An 18,770-nucleotide genomic window follows, 5' to 3' on the forward strand; every position below is an offset into this window, starting at 1 on the left:
AAGGAGATAGGCAATAAAAAATTAAATAAAATACATAGATAATTTATATCGTATATCACAAGGTAATAAGTGCTAAGGGACACTGAAAATAGAGCAGGATAAGGAAGTGGGATGGATTGTTAGGGGACAGTATTAAATAGGGAGGTCAGGGTCAGGCTCCCAGAGAAATTGAAATTTTAACAACAGCCTGAAGGCAGGGTGTTCCAGGCAGCAGAAACAGCTAGAGCAAATGCCCTAAGGTGGGAGTGTGTCTGGCATGTTCTAGAAATATCAAGGCAGTAAGTGTGTCTAGAGTGGATTGAAGGAAGGAAGTATGAGCAAATGAGGGTAGAGAATGATCCTATAATGTAGACAGACTACCCCTGCTTTCACAGAGCATGTGCAAGGAAACCAGTACCTCCAAACTGATCATTTAGATTTGGTCTTATGGCTTGGTGGACCTAGACCACATTTGTCTTCATAGAGCAGCCCTCCAAAAAGCAATGACATCATCTGGATTTAGAGCATTGCTTCAGCCAGGTTCAGCCACAGTCACTCATATGAACTCATGGATCATTATTTCTGTACTGTTTCTGGTCAATCCATTTCTTTACATTTATGTTGGCTACAGTTGATAGCAGCTGTTATGCAGTGCATGGTATGTACTCAGGAGATTCTTGTTGAATGAGTGGATATATGAGTGAGTGAATGAGTGAATAAATGAATGGATGGATGGATGGATGGATGGATAGATAGGACCAGATTCGATGTTATAACACAGATGGATACTTCCACCTGTAAATAACCTTGTATTCTGGATGTAGACATAAGCTATACGTTTACCTATCATGTTGAATTGAATATCTGGAATATGGTTGAATGTTGACCAAATATTGATTATTTTTAAATGTATCCATGTTCCACCAAAGTAAGAGAAATTAAGGGAAATGTTTAGTTCTGTACCTTTAGAGCCGTTCTCTGGCTCTTACTAAAAATACTTTAGCTTAAGCAGAGTCACCAGTTAAGAAGCGCTTAAGCCTAATCTTAGCGGAAAAAACGTTGTTTCCTTTTTAGCTGATATATTTATGTCTACAGTATCCACAGGGATTTCATTGTCTTGGTAAAATCTTCAACTTCAAATCTCAACTACATAGTTACTCCCTTTGTTGGACTTAACCTTGTTTATAGTGGTAATTTGTTTCCTTAGCTCTTCTGTAACTCAGACCGGCTGTGGCATTTACTGTTGGCATAGTAGATGTAAATCAGAGTCCCTGAATTTTCTTTAACCTTTTGTCCAAAGTTCGGAATGACTTCTGTACTATTGTAAATGCAGTAGATTGATCCTAGCATGTGGCTATGAAACTTTTGTAAATATTTTTTTAAGCTTTTCTATAATCATATATAAATATGAAGTAACAGTTTTAGAAAACATGAGCTGATATGTACTTTTAATTTCATAGGAAAAGCCAGCTGGGGACATTTTATCTACCCTTGGTCATCTTTTACTTGGTAAACAAATTCTTTAAATATGAGGGAAACAAATATGTTTGTAGATCTATGCAATGTCAAAGCATCAATAAAGAATAATTACCCACTCTAGTAGGAAATGAAATAACACTTATTTTAATTGCCCTATCAATTTAAATCCATTTTCCATTTATTGTTAACAGCTAATTTAACAAAAAAATCATTTCATTTCAGGTATCATTCCAGAGGTGTTACTTTATAATTTACCATGCCATTATTTTTCCATTAACTAATCACTTATGCTATCTTAAGAGCAGCACATAGCCGTATTCAATATTTATTCAATACAAGGATAGTGAAATGGAGTATTTTTAAAGTGTTTTTCATTGTTGTATAAAGTGCCAAAAATTTTTATGATTGTCTTATCATAAAAGAAGTGTGTGGCTTTTTAAAACTAGGCAACTAGGGGTGTGTGTGTGGGGGGGGGGGGTTAATTTCTTAAGCAAGTTACAGAAATGTTCTGTCTTTAGTTACAAATGTCTTTGACTTATATCTATCTTTCTGAGTAATTTGCATGTTAATTCTTATCATTTCAAAATGCAATGAAAATATATGCTATAAGTATTGTACCGAATGTGTATTCAATTATATTCTGAGAAAGATTTTTTTTGTTCTTATACTTTTAAAGAGTCTATCAGTCATTCTTTTAAAATGGCCTCATAATGATTTTTAATAACTCTATTCTTATTATCATTCCATAGTTTAATATAAATAAAAGTTTATGACAATATGTATAGACCCTGAGGATGTTATGCTAAGTGAAATAGGTCAGACCGAGAAAGGCAAATACTGTATAATTTCACTTATATGTGGAAATCTAAAAAACAAAACAAAAGAACAAACATAAAATGGAAACAGTGATAAATACAGAGAGCAAGTAAGTGGTTGCCAGAGGAGAGACGGGTGGAGAGGAGAGAAGATAGAGGTGAGGAAGATTAAGAAATACAAACTTCCAGTTACAAAATAAATGAGCCAGTGGTTGTGAAATGTGCAATGTGGGGAATATAGTCAATAACCATGTAATATTTTTGTACGGTGACATATTGTAACTAGACTTATCATGGTGATTATTTCGAAATGTGTAGAAATATCTAATCACTGTGTTGTGTAATAGGAACTAACATAGTATTATAGGGCAATTATACTTCGAAAACAAACTCAGTCACAGAAAAAAGAGATCAAATCTGTGATTACCAAGAGATGGGGGAAGAGGAGAGGGGGAATTAGATGAAGGCAGTCAAAAGGTACAAACTTCCACTTAAAAGGTAAATAATACGAGGGATGTAACATACAACATGAGAAATGTAATTAACACTGCTGTATGTTATACATGAAAGTTAAGAGAGTAAATCCTAAGAGTTCTCATCACAAGGAAAAATTTTTTTCTATTTCTTTAATTTTGTATCTATATGACATGATGGATGTTCACTAAACTTACTGTGATAATCATTTCATGATGTATATAAGTCAAGTCATCATGCTGTACACCTTAAACTTATACAGTACTGCGTGTCAATTATATCTCAATAAAACTGAAAGAAAAAAATTATAAGCCATAGCATAGTAAAATTCTTCTCTCAAGATGGAAAATTTCCAAAAGACAAAATTTTTTTTAAAAAAAGGAAATTTTCCATGTTTAAAATGATTACATATTTCGTGGTTTGTTACAAACATAATGCAGTCAAAGTATATAATCTATTTCTTTATTCTTTAGACTGTGTGCAGGGATGATTCGTTTGTGTTCATTCTTTATTAACTATAAGTTAATAACAGGAAGTGCCAGGAAGTGTGAAAATATGACAAGGTACCCAGAGAAGGAAACATGAAGGGCAAGCATCGAGCTTCTTTTCCTTATCTTCTCTCTGAAATTATTACACCGATATCCAATGTATCTTCCTCATGGCTCTTATCTCAGAATTTGTGGAATGTTCGAATTGCTGTACTTTTCATTCTAAAATGTCAGAAATATGTAGGTCTCTAGCCAAATGACTGGCAGGACTTCTGTTCTCTATGCTAGAGTAACAACAGCAGCAATGAAGTTAAGCCCATAGACTAAATGTGGGCAGGATTGCACTTGTGTTTGGCCTCATTAGCATTAATCAACAAGCTTTCAAATGTTTAAAGGGCACAGTTGATTGAAGTAGAATTTATTGTTATTTATTACTGTTGTAATAAATTGAGGATTAATTTTTTTTCGACTGTTGAAATGTGACTTATAGCACTTTCTTAAACAAATACAAGGCTTTTCTTTTTCTGTTTCTTTTCCGTAGGTTTAGGCTTCAGTATTGCAGGAGGTGTGGGGAACCAACACATTCCTGGAGACAACAGCATTTATGTAACTAAAATTATAGATGGAGGAGCTGCACAGAAAGATGGAAGGTTGCAAGTAGGAGACAGACTACTAATGGTGAGTGTGACTGAAGCAGAACTATGTGTATATTTATAAAGCTCTTGTTTCCCAGTGTATGACTGTCTTAGTCATTTCAGGCTGCCATAACAAAATACCATAGGTTAGGTGGCTTAAACAACAGAAATTTTATTTTCTCACAATTCTGGAAGCAGGGAAATTTAAGAGCAAAGTTCTGACCCATTCAGTTTCTAGTGAGGTCTCTCTTCTTGGCTTGCAGACAACTGTCTTGCTGCTGCATCCTCACATGGCCTTTCCTCTGGGCTTGTGCTGAGGGAAAGCTCTCTCTCTCTTTCTCTTTTTATAAAGCCATTAGTCCTATCAGATTAGGTCTCTACCCTTAAGTCATGTAATTAATAACCTTAATTGCCTCCTAAAGACCCTATCTCCAAATACAGTCATATTGGGAGTTAGAACTTCAACATAAGAATTTGGGGGGAGGAAGCAGTGACCTTGGGTAGAAACATAAAAGAGAGAGCAGATTTTGTGGTAAAAGATATCAAAAGTACAGGTATAATTGGAGCTGATTTGTTGATATTTTAAAAACAGAAATGTAAATTTTCACCAGTTTTCATAGGCACAGAGATTATGTGTTGTTCTTCCGGTATCATCCATCTCCTATCAGCCAGAGAGACTGCTAAATCCAGACTGGTAGAGAGATGGGCTTTGCATAGCAAAGTGAAAAACACTATCTGGTTTATTGATCTGTACATTTCTATGCCTGTGTTCTTCGGTTCAACCAGTTTCCTGACTTCCAAGAATTCATAATCAGAGTTCTGTCACGTGTGCAAATGGATCCCTTCCCCCTCTCCTTTCAGACAGGGTTTCTACTATTTTATTTGCCAGTTGCTCACATGCTTCAGGAGTCTTGGGCAATGACTGACACCAACATGCAACCACCCTTTCTGAGCCATGGAGTTATACAATAAACGAAAGCAAAATGTAGGCAATTACAAGCAGTAAAAAATTGGTGATTGCACCTAAAAACTGTTTCATCTCCATTTACTGTTTTATATTAAATCTACAGGATAATAATCAAATACTGAAAATTAATAGAAGATAGTTGTCAAGTAAGAGAAGTATATCTAGTCGTATCTAGTCATATGTCTCCCTTTGTAAAACAGGATCTTGAATCTTTGTCACAAGGAGCCATTATCTCCAATACTTTCATGAGAAGTGTTTGGGAAGGATCAACCTATACAATTTCAACAGAATAGTAATTTCTAGGACATGTGCAAGTTTTGGGGGTTGAACCTCAAAGTTCATTGTACCCATGTCCCTGGACTCTAGACAGGTTGTTTATAGTCACACTGGGCTAATTTCATAGTTGTCAATGATTTTTGTATTGAATTATCTGGGTAAGAGCTTTATAATAATCTTGATAACTAACATTTATTTGGCATTTACTGTGCTCCATGTATTTTTTTAAATGTTTTTCTGTAATGTAGTATGTATTTCTCACAACAGCCTCTTTTATATAAGCAAAGGGAAACTGAGGTATAGAGAGAGGTTTACTAACTTGGCCATGGTCATATAGTTAACAATGGACAGAATTGGATTTCAAATGCTTGTAACCACCAAACATGGTCTTTGCATTTGTTTCCTAAAATCTGTCAGTCAGTTCTTTCCTTCCTTCCTTTAGTTATCGTTCAGTCATCATTTAGTTATCATTCATTAATTCCTTTATTTAACAAGTAACATATTGAGCACCTACCATGTCCCAGGCAATAGGCACTTCTCAGGAAGGAACTCTGTCAGCAGAAAAAGTATGGTCAAACTGAATGGGCAAAAAATGTGGCATTAATGACTTCAGTCAAAGTTGCAACTAAGAGTTTTTGGCTTCTTTACTACTTGAAGTCACTACAATTTTATTTTTATTTTTTTTAAACCATTTTATTGAGGTATGATTGACCTGTAAAAAGCTGTACATATTTAATATATACAACTCCATGACTTTGGGGATAAGTACATACCCATGAAACCATCACCACCATCGAGGCTATAAAGTTATCCATCACTTCCCAAAGTTTCCTCTCACTACCATTATTATCATTATTATTTTGTGTGTGTATGGGGTAAGAACACTTAACATAAGATCTACCTTCTTAGCAAATTTTAAGTATACAGTACAGTGTTGTTAGCTGTAGGCACTAGGCTGTATAGTAGAACTACCATTTTCATTCTCAGGACATTCTGAATTTTGTTTGCTTGTTGTTTTTGCCTTTGACGTGAATGTTGGTTTTTTTTTTTTTTAAACTTAAAGCTCTTTTGTGTGTTTTTTAAATTTTATTTATTTATTTTTGGCTGCATTGGGTGTTCGTTGCTGTGCACAGGCTTTCTCTAGTTGTGGCCAGTGGGGGGCTACTCTTCATTGCACTGAACTGGCTTCTCTTTTTGTGGAGCACAGGCTCTAGGTGCGCGGGCTTCAGTAGTTGTGGCTTGTGAGCTCTAGAGAGCTGGCTCAGTAGTTGTGGCGCACGGGCTTAGTTGCTCCGTGGCATGTGGGATCTTCCCAGACCAGGGCTCGAACCCATGTCCCCTGCATTGGCAGGCAGACACTTGACCACTGCGCCACCAGGGAAGTCCTAAAAGTTGGTTCTTATGATGTCGTGTCTTCTGAAACAGAAAAGTGTTATTGGGATATGAGACAACTTCTCTCTAACAACTTCTCTCAAGAAGACAAACTTTATTGTTTGTGGACTTAGTAATAAAATAAACTGTGATATCCATTTTCTACATAGTGCTAAATTGAAAAATGAAGAGGACAGTTTCATTCTACAGTAGTCGTCATAGCGACTGATTTGACCTTTGGCTCATTGTTCTGTAAGAGTTTGGATGTAGACAACTCTTCTGGACTGCTTCTGTTATTTCTTCAACTGCTGCTATTATCATATCATGCTAGATGTCATGTGCTGATTTCTTGAAATTCTGTTTAAATTTTTAGCATTATATTCAAATTCTTTAAAAAAAAAACTCAAAGTCTAAATAATTCTGTCAAAGGATTTTCCAGGCGCCGTGCTATTTTTCCATTATCATTTTCTTGATATTCATTGTAGACAGAATGATTTCAAAAATAGCTGTGACATAATCCTTAGCATAATCCTTAATCCTCCTTTGAGTTTTAAAGCATAGTTTAAAAAAAAATGAAGCTTCAACAATCATAGGTCTCTCTCCTCTTACGTAAGGAAAACATAATTAGTACTTTCAAGGCAACTGCCAAGCTGAATCTGGAAATGAAAGAAAATGATTCATTTTATAAAATTCTGAAAGAAAAATGAGCCTGAGGGAAAGCATAAATTAAAAATCCCAGAAGCCACCCCAAAAGGTCAATTATCTTGCTTCAACCAAAAATATTTATTAATGCTCTCCTTCTGTCATTCCTTTCCACCTCCTCTTCCCTTTACTACCCTACATTCATGTCTTCTTCATCTTTCTCCTCTTCTACTCTCCTCCCCCAAAGGAAGTATGAATAATTTAGATTCTGTGATTTACCAGCTGTACCACACTCTATTTTTCTATAAATAGGTTTTTTCTAAAACAATTTGTACCACTCCCTTCACTCACTTCTTAGGAAAAATTCCTCCATATGTTATTCATTCATAGTTCTGTAAGTAAGTTGATGGAGAATAAAATTCCATTAATTTCTTTAGACTTTTGTGTATAGATCACCATAACTCAGGAAGTCTCCCAGCATCTACCCTGCAGTGAGAGCACAATCTTTTTTTTTTTTTGGAGGGGGGGCGGGGGTGAGTTGGGGGGGATCTTTAGTAATAAACCTTTCAGTTTCTCAACTGAAATAACTTTAATGTTGGACACCATCTGAATCATACCATATATACTGGGTACTTTTTTTTCCCTAAATACTTCTTATATGTCAGAATTGAAAAGTATCTATCTTAGATATTATCTTATTCCAACTCTCATTTAGTACATCAGAATCCCACAGAAAAGCAACCATGTGAAATAGTCCCTCACCTCTGCTAGAACTCTCTAAGGACGGAGAACAGAATGCCTCGTCGAAGTTATCCATTAGATACTAACCATCAGTAAAAATGTTTCCCTTAAAATTATATCAAAATATACTTCCCTATACAGCTCTCCCTTTAGTAAAGGTCTCTCCCTTTAGTAAAGCTCTCTCCGTTGGAAACACAATGATGAATATGAATTCCTCTTCCACATTTGTTTAAAAAGCTATGTCTTGCCAATTCTCCAGTTCTCAGTCTTTTAAGATGTTTTACACTTTTCCTCTCACTCTTGCACTAAATTTTATCATACATCCATTTATCCTCTGAAAATAGATCGCCCTTTTAACAAAACTTCTTTTGATTCTTTAGAATGTTATTCCCCAACTTAAAAGAAAAAAAAAAACAGGCAATATTATTGCATCTGACCTTTACATTTATTCTACTGTAAGAAAAAATTATCCTGCCTAAAACCTTTGCGATAACCCCCTTAGTGTTTCAAATAAGATGACTTTAATGTCAGACCTCTCTGATGTTTCATGGGTCACCCAGATGCATGGTGTATGTTCTCTTTATCAAAATAACAATTTTTTTAATTTCCCCTGCTACTGGCACTTATTATCATTCATTAGAATTTTGTTTGTTTTGTTTTGTTTTTTATTTTTTCAAATGACAGTGACATCTGATTTTAATGGATTGTACCAGTAGCTTAGTGTTGCAATCTCAGACTGAATAGATTCTCTCTTGGCCTTGAACTTCATGGAACAGATGGTCAGAGGTTAGCAGTATCGATAATTTTCTAATTCTTTCATATATTTTTACACACTCATTTTTATTAAGCCCTACCATGGTGATACATAGAGCCACATATATCACAGAAATGTGATCTTCTTCATCTTTTTTCTACACAATACCAGAAACTTTGAATCTAGGGTCATCTCATTGTCTTCTCTAAAGGGACAACATGAACTGTTAATTGGCAAAGGCCCTGCCGCATTGTGATTTAAAGTTTATAATCTTAGTCTCTTTTTTCCATAACCTTTGCTTGATGTTTGAAGAAAAAATTGTCAGTGAGAGACCTTTTACATCTTTTGCAGAAAATAAGTCTGTATGTTTTCTTTGCTTAAAGGGAAGCTGAAGACAAGAGGAAAGATAAATGAGGCATTGAAATAATATGGAAAGGCAATGGACTCAGAGATAGGATATCCGGATTCAAGTCCCAGGCAGCCAGCATTAACTCTACCTAACTGACCTTGGGCAAGTCATGTTCATCTTTGGTCTTTTGTTATGTCCTCAATACCATGACAGCATTGCCTTAGATCAGTGTTTCCCAAGTGTATTTTAAAATATTAGTCTCATGTCTGTGTCACATGAAAAGAATCTACAAATTGAAATTCTACAACCTGTATCTCACCTCTTTTGTAGATTCTCAACAAACTTTAGCGTATATAAGGGTCTATGAAGTCCTCCAGTCAAGGAACTAATTTAACTTTGGTACCCTAACTTTCAAATATATTTTACTGTGGAACTTTTTTTCTTAAGTAATGCTTATGAAATACCTAGAACTAGTGTTCACTGGAGTCACTCTGGGATATGCTATGTGTGAGCATCTCCTATTTTTATTCCAAAGTGTGCATCCTATGGTAAGGACATTAAATGGATTTGGGGAAGATGAGTAGAAACAAGATAATTGTCTGAATGAGTATTAGTTGTGAGGACCCACTTTCACCTTGTTTCATCCAAATATCAATAAGAAAATCACCTTGAAGACCATGCAAATATGTAGGAGTTATCTGAATAATGAAGAGGATTTTAAAACACTTTCATTGTTTAGGCCAACCTTAAGTAAGAACCAAAAGCTATAACTGTCCCTGCACATGGCTCTTTCCTACCACCAACACACTGCTTCCTCCTTAAGAAGATCTTTCACCCACAGCACCTCCTCACTCCAACACTTGAGAGATGGATAGGGCAGTCATTACTGCTGTTCTTATTTTCCGGAAGAGAAAGTTAGAACTCAAAGATGCAAACACTTTTCCAATATTACATAACTAATAAATTGTGAGATTGGATTCAGACCTAGATATCAATTTTCTAAAGCCACATTCCTTTCAGCTGTTTACTCAACCCCCCTGGTTCTCGATCTTGGTTTCACATTTGAATCTCATAGTAAGTTCTTGAACGCTATGGATGCCCAGGCCTCAATCAACCCTGAATAATCAAATCAGAATCTCTGGAGTAGGAGCCATGCCTCATTTTCATTTTTTTTTTTTTTTTAAGTTTTCCAAACAATTCTAATGTGTAGCCAGGTTAAGAACCATAATTCTACCTTAACCTAATCACATCCTACCCCACTCTGCTGCCGCTCCATTGCTTCTCCTGAGGGTGACTTCTGAGGTAATGCTCATTCCATCAAGCTGGTATAGCATCATTTAGCAATTTCCAGTCATGGGCTAAAAGGCATTAGAAATAGTTAACCCTTCAGACTCTGTCTCCAGTAGTTAGATTACCTTCTGAAACACCAGGGGGAAAAAATTTTGGATAATTATTTCTTGAACTCCCTTTTAATTTGTCTCAAATACAATAAAATTACAATGTAATGCAAATGCAATGATATATTTTATTTAAGGGTTTAAGGGCTCTATTTATAAAGGGACTTTATATAAAGGGTTAAAGCCTTCCATTATATTGTTTATTTCTTTTGCTTGTATTCAGTTTAATACCCCTGTTTATAGAACTTACTCTATAGTCATCATATATCAGTACATAGTATAAAGCGGTGGTTTTAAAATTCTTTAACAGCACACCCCATCAGTAAAACACAAAAAGTTGTCTTTAATATATGTATATTTCTCTACTTTAGATTGCATTCATATATTGTTATGGTAATATATACATTTTATTTTAAACCATACACAAGAAATAGAAAGATGATGATCGATGTGATAAATATTAATAGAAGTTCAAACATTTCTTCCTGTACCCAGCTGATTGCCCTGGGGTTCCTATCATACGGTCTATTTGGTGACCACTGCTATAGAGGAAGCAGGAGTCAATCAAGACATCAGTGGCACTTTCTCTCTCTCTCTCTATGCAATGAAAGGTGAAGAAATGCATTAATGGGACTTCCCTGATGGCACAATGGTTAAGAATCCACCTGCCAATGCAGGGGACATGGGTTCCATCCCTGATCCTTGAAGGTCCCACATGCCGCGGAGCAACTAAGCCCGTGCACCACAACCACTGAGCCTGCCCTCTAGAGCCCGCAAGCCACAACTACTGAGCCCGTGTGCCACAACTACTGAAGCCCACTCACCTAGAGCCCATGCTCTGCAACCAAAAGAAGCCACCGCAATGAGAAGCCCGTGCACCGCAAGGAAGAGTAGCCCCTGCTCGCCACAACTAGAGAAAGCCCACGCGTAGCAACAAAGACCCAACACAGCCAAAGATAAATTAATTAATTTTAAAAAATAAATGCTACATAAATAGTCTTTTAAAAAAGAAATGCATTAATGATTAATGGAGGAAGAAGAAATTTGCACTGTTGGAGCTCTGATTATGTCCCTTATAAGCTGATGTGAGCCAGTGTTCACATTTTGTACCAGCCTTTCATTCTTCTACCCCATGCCTGACACAGAGTGAGTGTCCAGTAAATGTGTATTGTGGATTGAATGACCTTCATTCCTTACCCTTCCCTCTCTGACTCAACACAGTTGTAAAATAGAAGCTCAACATAAATGCCTCATTCTTCGCATAACATAGGGAATTTTGGTTGCTTTTCCTTTGATATGCCACATTGTTTTGCTTTTTTTTGTTTTTTGCAGTACGCGGGCCTCTCACTGTTGCGGCCTCTCCCGTTGCGGAGCACAGGCTCTGGACACGCAGGCCTAGCGGCCACGGCTCACAGGCCCAGCCGCTCCGCGGCATGTGGGATCCTCCCGGACCGGGACACGAACCCGCGTCCCCTGCACTGGCAGGCAGACTCCCAACCACTGCGCCACCAGGGAAGCCCCCACATTGTTTTTTTTAACTTATTTAGTGGATTGTTTCAACATTTATTAAGTGCCTACTGTTTACCCTGTGTCAGCTGGGGAAATACAAAGATGAAAACATCTAATCATTGCCCTTGAGAAGGTCAGCCTTTGAGATGGAAAGAGACACTGCAGGAGTAAGTGTTGTATGAGATCAGTTTCACAGGAAGAACCCTGAACAGGAAGAAACTATTTCCAGCATTAGGATCAGCAAAAGCACTATGTCTGATTTTGATGTTTGATCGTTATTCGTACGCTGCTGTATGTTATACAGTGTCTTTTCAGGTTTATGGTATCATTTCTTTCTCATAAACACAAGTAAATCAGCAAATAAATCAATATTATCCCCATTTTACATATAAGAAAATTAAAACTCAGTAAATATGTTAACTGGCCAAAATTCATAAAACTAGAAATTGATAGCAGATCTGAGTCTACTTTCAAAATTACTCTCATTGTATACCAGGTGGCCTTCATTTCTAAAAAACACCTAGGTTTAAAATATGGCTATTGGGCATCCCTGGTGGTGCAGTGGTTGAGAGTCCGCCTGCTGATGCAGGGGACGCGGGTTCGTGCCCCGGTCTGGGAAGATCCCACATGCCGCGGAGCAGCTGGGCCTGTGAGCCATGGCCGCTGAGCCTGCGCGTCCGGAGCCTGGGCTCCGCAACGGGGGAGGCCACAGCAGTGAGAGGCCCGCGTACCACAAAAAATATATATATATATAAAATATGGCTATTATTTCTCATAAATTTAAGTTAAGTCACTGGGCACGAGAAATCAACTTCCTTCTTTCCTATTCCAATTTTCCATTACTCATGAGGTCTTGCTATGTGTGTCTCATAAAGAGGTCACCACACTTAGTTTCTGTTCTCCCTTACTTAAGGTTTTTGTTCCTATTCATTTGAAAAATAGAGTTAATTTTGTTCTAACCATAACTAATTTTGTTCTAACCATAATTAACCATAGTTAATTTTGTTCTAACCATCTCATTGCTGAAAAGATGAAAAATAAGAAAATATTTATTATCCAGAGATAACCATTATTAACGTTTCTCATGTATTCACAGTTATTTTTAAAACAAATTTTATTATAGCAGTTCATTGCAATGGACTGCAGAGATTTCAGTCTTTGCTTTATGCATATTTCTTTTCATACCATTGATGTTACTACATTAGATTGGCCCCCTTTTTAAGTTATTTTACAATATGGTGATCATCTACTTTGTCTTCTCTTTTAAAGTTAACTTTGGAGTTTGTGATGTTTTCTTCCAGTGTTTCTAGAGTCTCACATTTCCTTGTAATATGTCTTAGTACAATTTTTATGTCCCTAATACCTCCCAGTTTGTCTCACTACATTGCTATTCCTGAATGAATATGGAAAGGTCAGTATGTTGCCATCTGTACATTGCTCATTTCTCCTTATCACACCCTCTCATGCCCGCACACCTCCCACCTTTGTACCATCACATATGTATTTGCTAACACTTATTTGAATTCCCACAACACTTGCCATGTTCCCTTCTTGCAAGTCTCCTGGCACCTCTTTCTTCAACTGGTTTGCCCTCTTCTGTCAGCATCGTGCTCCAGTTCAGTGCTCCCTCTTCCATTCGAGAGAATGAGTCATCTCACCTCCAACCTCTCTCTCTTGGCCTCAGTCCTCTGTCCTATTGAAATACATGGCCAGGCTGCACACATGTCCCCCGCTCTGTGTAGCACACCCCACAGAAACACTTCATTCAAATGCACATGATTTTTTTTTTCTGAAACCAGGCCAGTTGCTCAGTGTTCACCATTATAGGCAGATACTTGATGCAAAAGAAAAAAGGAAAAGGAAAAGACAATGGAAAACAATGACAAGAGCAACCAGCCAATCAGTATAATGTCCCTTCTCTCTGTGTACAATCAGCTCCAGCTGTAGGCCCTTTATCTTGAGAGTTCAGAGGATAATGCACACATATAATTACCCCAAATAAACCCACTTTCGTGAAAAACATTTTGAAGACTTCAGCACAAAAGAGCACTTTTGGGTCCAGATCCTATACTATTCTGAATTTTTAAAAAGACCACACAGAGGCCTCATCAACAGTTCTCTAATTAAACTCATCAGTTCACAGATGTTTACAGGAAAATGCTCAGCGAAAATTTTCACCAAGAATTCCTGTTTCCTGAGAAGAGAGATGGATGATGACAAGAGTAATAGTAACAAGAGCTCACATTAATAAGTAATGAGCCTGCCACTTTACATAGGTCAATACATTTAAATCAATAACCCTTTTGAGGCAGTGATTATTCTCATACCTATTTTACGGAAGCCAAAACTGAGGCTAAGTAGGTTAAATAAGTTTCCCAAAGTCACACAGCTAGGTAGTGCCAGGAACAGGATGAGTCCTGGTTTGCATGACTCAAAAGCATGTGTTCTTAATCACTACGTATTGCTGCCACCGCCTCTTCCATGACGAAAATCAGTGTAAATTTTCCAACATTTCATAGTCACCAAACAAAAACTGACTGAACTACCACTATTTTAAATTACCAGTATTTTCCCCAATATCCTCTCTTTCCTCACTCCTCACCTCCAACTTTTCCTCAACTTCTGTTTTCTGCTCTAAAGATTTTCCTGGTGGTCTGAGAGTCTGTTAAGGCAGTCATTCTCAGAAAACACACTTAAAGATAACATCTTCAGGCTTCCCTGGTGGCGCAGTGGTTGAGAGTCCGCCTGCCGATGCAGGGGCACGGGTTCGTGCCCCGGTCCGGGAAGATCCCACATGCCGCGGAGCGGCTGGACCCGTGAGCCATGGCCGCTGAGCTTGCGCGTCCGGAGCCTGCGTTCCGCAACAGGAGAGGCCACAACAGTGAGAGGCCCGCGCACCGCAAAAAAAAAAAAAAAGTTAACATCTTCTAGACTGTTTCAAGGCCCAACTTAAAAATGGAAAAAGTGCAGTTGAATATACACTGGCCACATCTCTTTTTCACTGATAATCTAATGAGCTGTGTGCTTTCTGTACCCTGGAGAGAGAGACAATGAGCCCTGTCAGAAACAGCTTTTGTGCCACGTGTAGTCTAATCCAGTTGTTTTCTAACCTTTAGGGTCTTTATATGTTGGCTTGTGATCCTCACTGTTTATGCCAGCAAATACCTCCTCTCTTCTCTTTTTTCAATATAGATGTTTCTGGGGTGCATGGTCACAATATTCAGAGCCACCTTAAGCAACCATTGTTTAAGAGAAAACACCCACTTCCATACACACTTTAAACCATTGTATATGAGCATTATTTGTAAATATTCATTATCTAGGTACAAGTGGTACTGCCCTTAAAAAAGTGATTAATCAGGCTTCCCCGGTGGCGCAGTGGTTGAGAGTCCGCCTGCCGATGCACGGGACACGGGTTCGTGCCCTGGTCCGGGAAGATCCCACATGCCGCGGAGCGGCTGGGCCCGTGAGCCATGGCCACTGAGCCTGTGCGTCCGAAGCCTGTGCTCCGCAACGGGAGGGGCCGCAACAGTGAGAAGCCTGCGTACCGCAAAAAAAAAAAAAAAAAAAAAAGTGATTAATCAAATATACAAGAAGGTTTTGAAGAAACATATATATATCAAACTACTTTCCATTTTACTTATTTATTTTTTGACTTTGTCAGTGTATTTGGCTGATGTCACCACTGGATTAAGCAAGAAGGGTAATGATTACTCAGGCTTTTATAACACTTAGGAATTCACATGACTTCTATATGTAAACTTGGAAAGAGACTCTTCTCCTAAAGGAAGAAAGAATAGGTGATGTAAGCCCTAGGTTTCAATGAACCAACACTCAAGGGCCGTCTCATTTTCGTCTTTTCAGGACGACGGTGATCCAACTGATGGCTTTGCCACATGGGGTCTGTGTGACCTATTTGTTGCAAGTTAACTGCTTCAAATGTCAGTTTTTCTCACCGGTAAAATGGGCCTAATTATTCATGTCTACCTCATGGAGCTATAACCAGGACCAATTATATGACTTATGTCAAAATATATACATAGTACTTCCAAGATATATGACACAGAGGTGTTAAATAAATGTTAGCTCTTATTATTATTACTGTCATTTTTGTTATTTCTCTGTCTATAACTAAAGGCTGCCATCATCAACTGTGTTCCCCATGCCTGTAGCCCCTCTACATTCCCGCTCTATATGGGTCTATTCTTCTATCCATTCATTCCATAAACAGCTATGTTCTATTAGAATGTGAGTCTCATGGGAGCAGGGGCTGTGTCCATCTGGAGGAAGCAGTGTAGATGAGTGGTTAAGAGCATGGTCCCTGGAGCCAAACTGCTTGGCTTTGAATTCTGCCTCTACTACAATTTGATCAATGACTTTGGGCAAGTTCCTTAACTTCTTGGAGGCATGCTTTTCTCATCTGTAAAATGAAAGTGATCATAATAGCCAGCACATAGGTTATTGTGGGGCTTTATCATGTTAATATACGTAAAATAATTTAGAGTAGTGCCTGACATGTAATAAGGCTGTATGTGTCTGCTATGATGATGATTATCATTCTTATTTTTTATCACTATATCTCTAACATGTAGAACAGTGACTGACACATAATAGGTATGCAATAAATATTTGATCAATGAATAAACAAGTGCTAGACACTGGAAATATATAAGATTTACAAGAATGTCACTTGTCTAGAAGAGAACTGTAGGAACCGGTAGAGAGGCTTACAGCTTACTGGAGAGCTCATGGTCAGCAGTCAGGTTCAGTTCCCTCCTGTTCCAGGGTCCCTAACCTGGGCTACACCACCAAAGGATTAACTGACACATGGAATTTATATAGCAACGTGAAGCAAAAATAAAAAAGCAATGCTACGAGCTATTAAATGACTAAAGTGCTGATTAGATAGTACAGAGAATATGTAGGAATCCAATCTATTTTATTTATTTACATTTATATTACATTTATTTGAATTCCACATCATTTCAGCAGGAACCAACTAAAGAATTGCTTCATAAAAAAATAGGAGCCAAATAAGGATAACCTAGGTACGCAAAATATTTCCTAAATATTTGAAAACCATTTAAGAGAAGTGTTGCAAAGACCCACTGTAAGCCACTGCCATGAAGTAGTAGTAATTGCTCAGGTATCACAGGCTTTTCTGTCCAATAACAAAAGAGGAGTGGCTGTTAAAGCCGATAGCATTAAGGTACTCTTGAACTTGTTCACCTGAAAAGTTCTGTGTTCCAACATTAGCACTCTTTCCTTAGAAAATAGACTCATGTCAAATGACATTTTGATGCGAACAGTTTTTAAAGTGAGAAAAGCCAAGTTTGGTGAAGCCGTGGGAAATGGGAGCTCTCGTATAATTGTGGTCTAAGAGTAAACTGGTTCATGTTTCCAAAGGGCACTTTGGACATAGGTATCAGAGCGCTTATAATATTCATATACTTTGTCCAGCGTTCGTTTGTATGAGTTATCCTGAAGAAGTCCTCAAAGTGGTGTACAAATATAGAAAAAAGTTTATTGCAACATCATTTATAATAGAATAAAATTAGAACCATGTTCACTCCAAGTTAAAAAGCAGGTTCTAAAACAGTGTGTGTAATATGGTCACAGTCGTTTAAAGAAATATATCCATGTAGGGAGATTAGGGATAATATTTATTTTCTTCTGCTGTTTTTGTTTGTTTTCTTCAATGGATGTGTATTACTTCTGTAATCACAATCACTATAGCATAAGAAGGACATTTGACCCCTTTGTTCCTTTTTCCACAAAGAGTATTCTGATTTCTATTATAAAATATCGTTTCCTCTTAGAAAAAGGCAGAAGCAACCTTGTTTTTTAGCACCAACAACTGTACCTTATCTGCTTTGGCTAATGCCTTTAATCTATCTGTTCTGTCAAAGTGTGATATAGATACTGGACTGTAATGATTGCAATTTAATCTTTACATAAGTCATAATTTTGTACATCTTCTTGCCTGAATAGTTCTCTTCACCTGCATAGATTTGGCTCTAATAATGAATGTTTTCCCCTTTCAGGTAAACAATTACAGTTTAGAAGAAGTAACACATGAAGAGGCGGTAGCAATATTGAAGAACACATCAGATGTAGTTTATCTAAAAGTTGGCAAAGCCACCACCATTTATATGACTGATCCTTACGGCCCACCTGATATTACTCACTGTAAGTACCACGCTCGGTGTCATCTTTGAACAGCATGCCAGGTTTGCAAAATCGGAATTCTACAAAGCTTGGCAAAGTCCTCTACTTGCACCTTCACTCTTTTTAGCCTGTGGAAATACTTCACGGGGATCCTGCACTTGACTCCCCAGTTGCCTTGGAGGCCTTACCTGATGAGTGGTCAGATTCACCCTTATGGAAAGACTTGATGATGTATGTTATGGACAGTGTGATTACAATAGCATAGGGGCAACACATTTTTTCAATTTATTTTATTGAGGTATAGTTGATTTACAATGTTGTGTTAATTGCCGCTATACAGCAAAGTGATTCAGTTATACATATATATATATATATATATATATATATATATATATATACACATTATTTTCATATTCCTTTTTACATGGTTTATCACAGGATATTGAATATAGTTCTCTGTGCTATACAGTAGGACCTCATTGCTTGTGCATTCTATATATAATAGTTTGCATCTGCTAATCCCAAACTCCCAATCCATCCCTCCCCCAACCCCTCCTCCCTTGGCAATCACAACGTCTGTTTGCTATGTCTGTGAGTCTGTTTCTGTTTCATAGATAGGTTCATTTGTGTCATATTTTAGATTCCACATATAAGTGATATCATATGGTATTTGTCTTTCTCTTTCTGACTTACTTAGTATGATGATCTCTAGGTCCATCCGTGTTG

General features: G+C 37.5%; 1 protein-coding gene across 11 annotated transcripts in view; it reads left to right on the plus strand.

Moving 5' to 3' along the window:
• DLG2 (discs large MAGUK scaffold protein 2) overlaps nucleotides 1-18,770 on the plus strand; it is a 2,048,212-nt gene that overhangs the window by 1,512,264 nt on the left and 517,178 nt on the right. For all 11 annotated transcript variants that reach the window (XM_032641314.1, XM_032641323.1, XM_032641315.1 and 8 more), the window contains 2 exons: nucleotides 3,777-3,913; nucleotides 17,921-18,065. In XM_032641314.1, the coding sequence (XP_032497205.1) occupies nucleotides 3,777-3,913; nucleotides 17,921-18,065 (282 nt within the window). The remainder of the gene's footprint in view (nucleotides 1-3,776; nucleotides 3,914-17,920; nucleotides 18,066-18,770) is intronic.

The sequence above is a fragment of the Phocoena sinus genome, chromosome 8 (genome assembly GCF_008692025.1).
Source record: "Phocoena sinus isolate mPhoSin1 chromosome 8, mPhoSin1.pri, whole genome shotgun sequence".
Classification (NCBI taxonomy): domain Eukaryota; kingdom Metazoa; phylum Chordata; class Mammalia; order Artiodactyla; family Phocoenidae; genus Phocoena; species Phocoena sinus.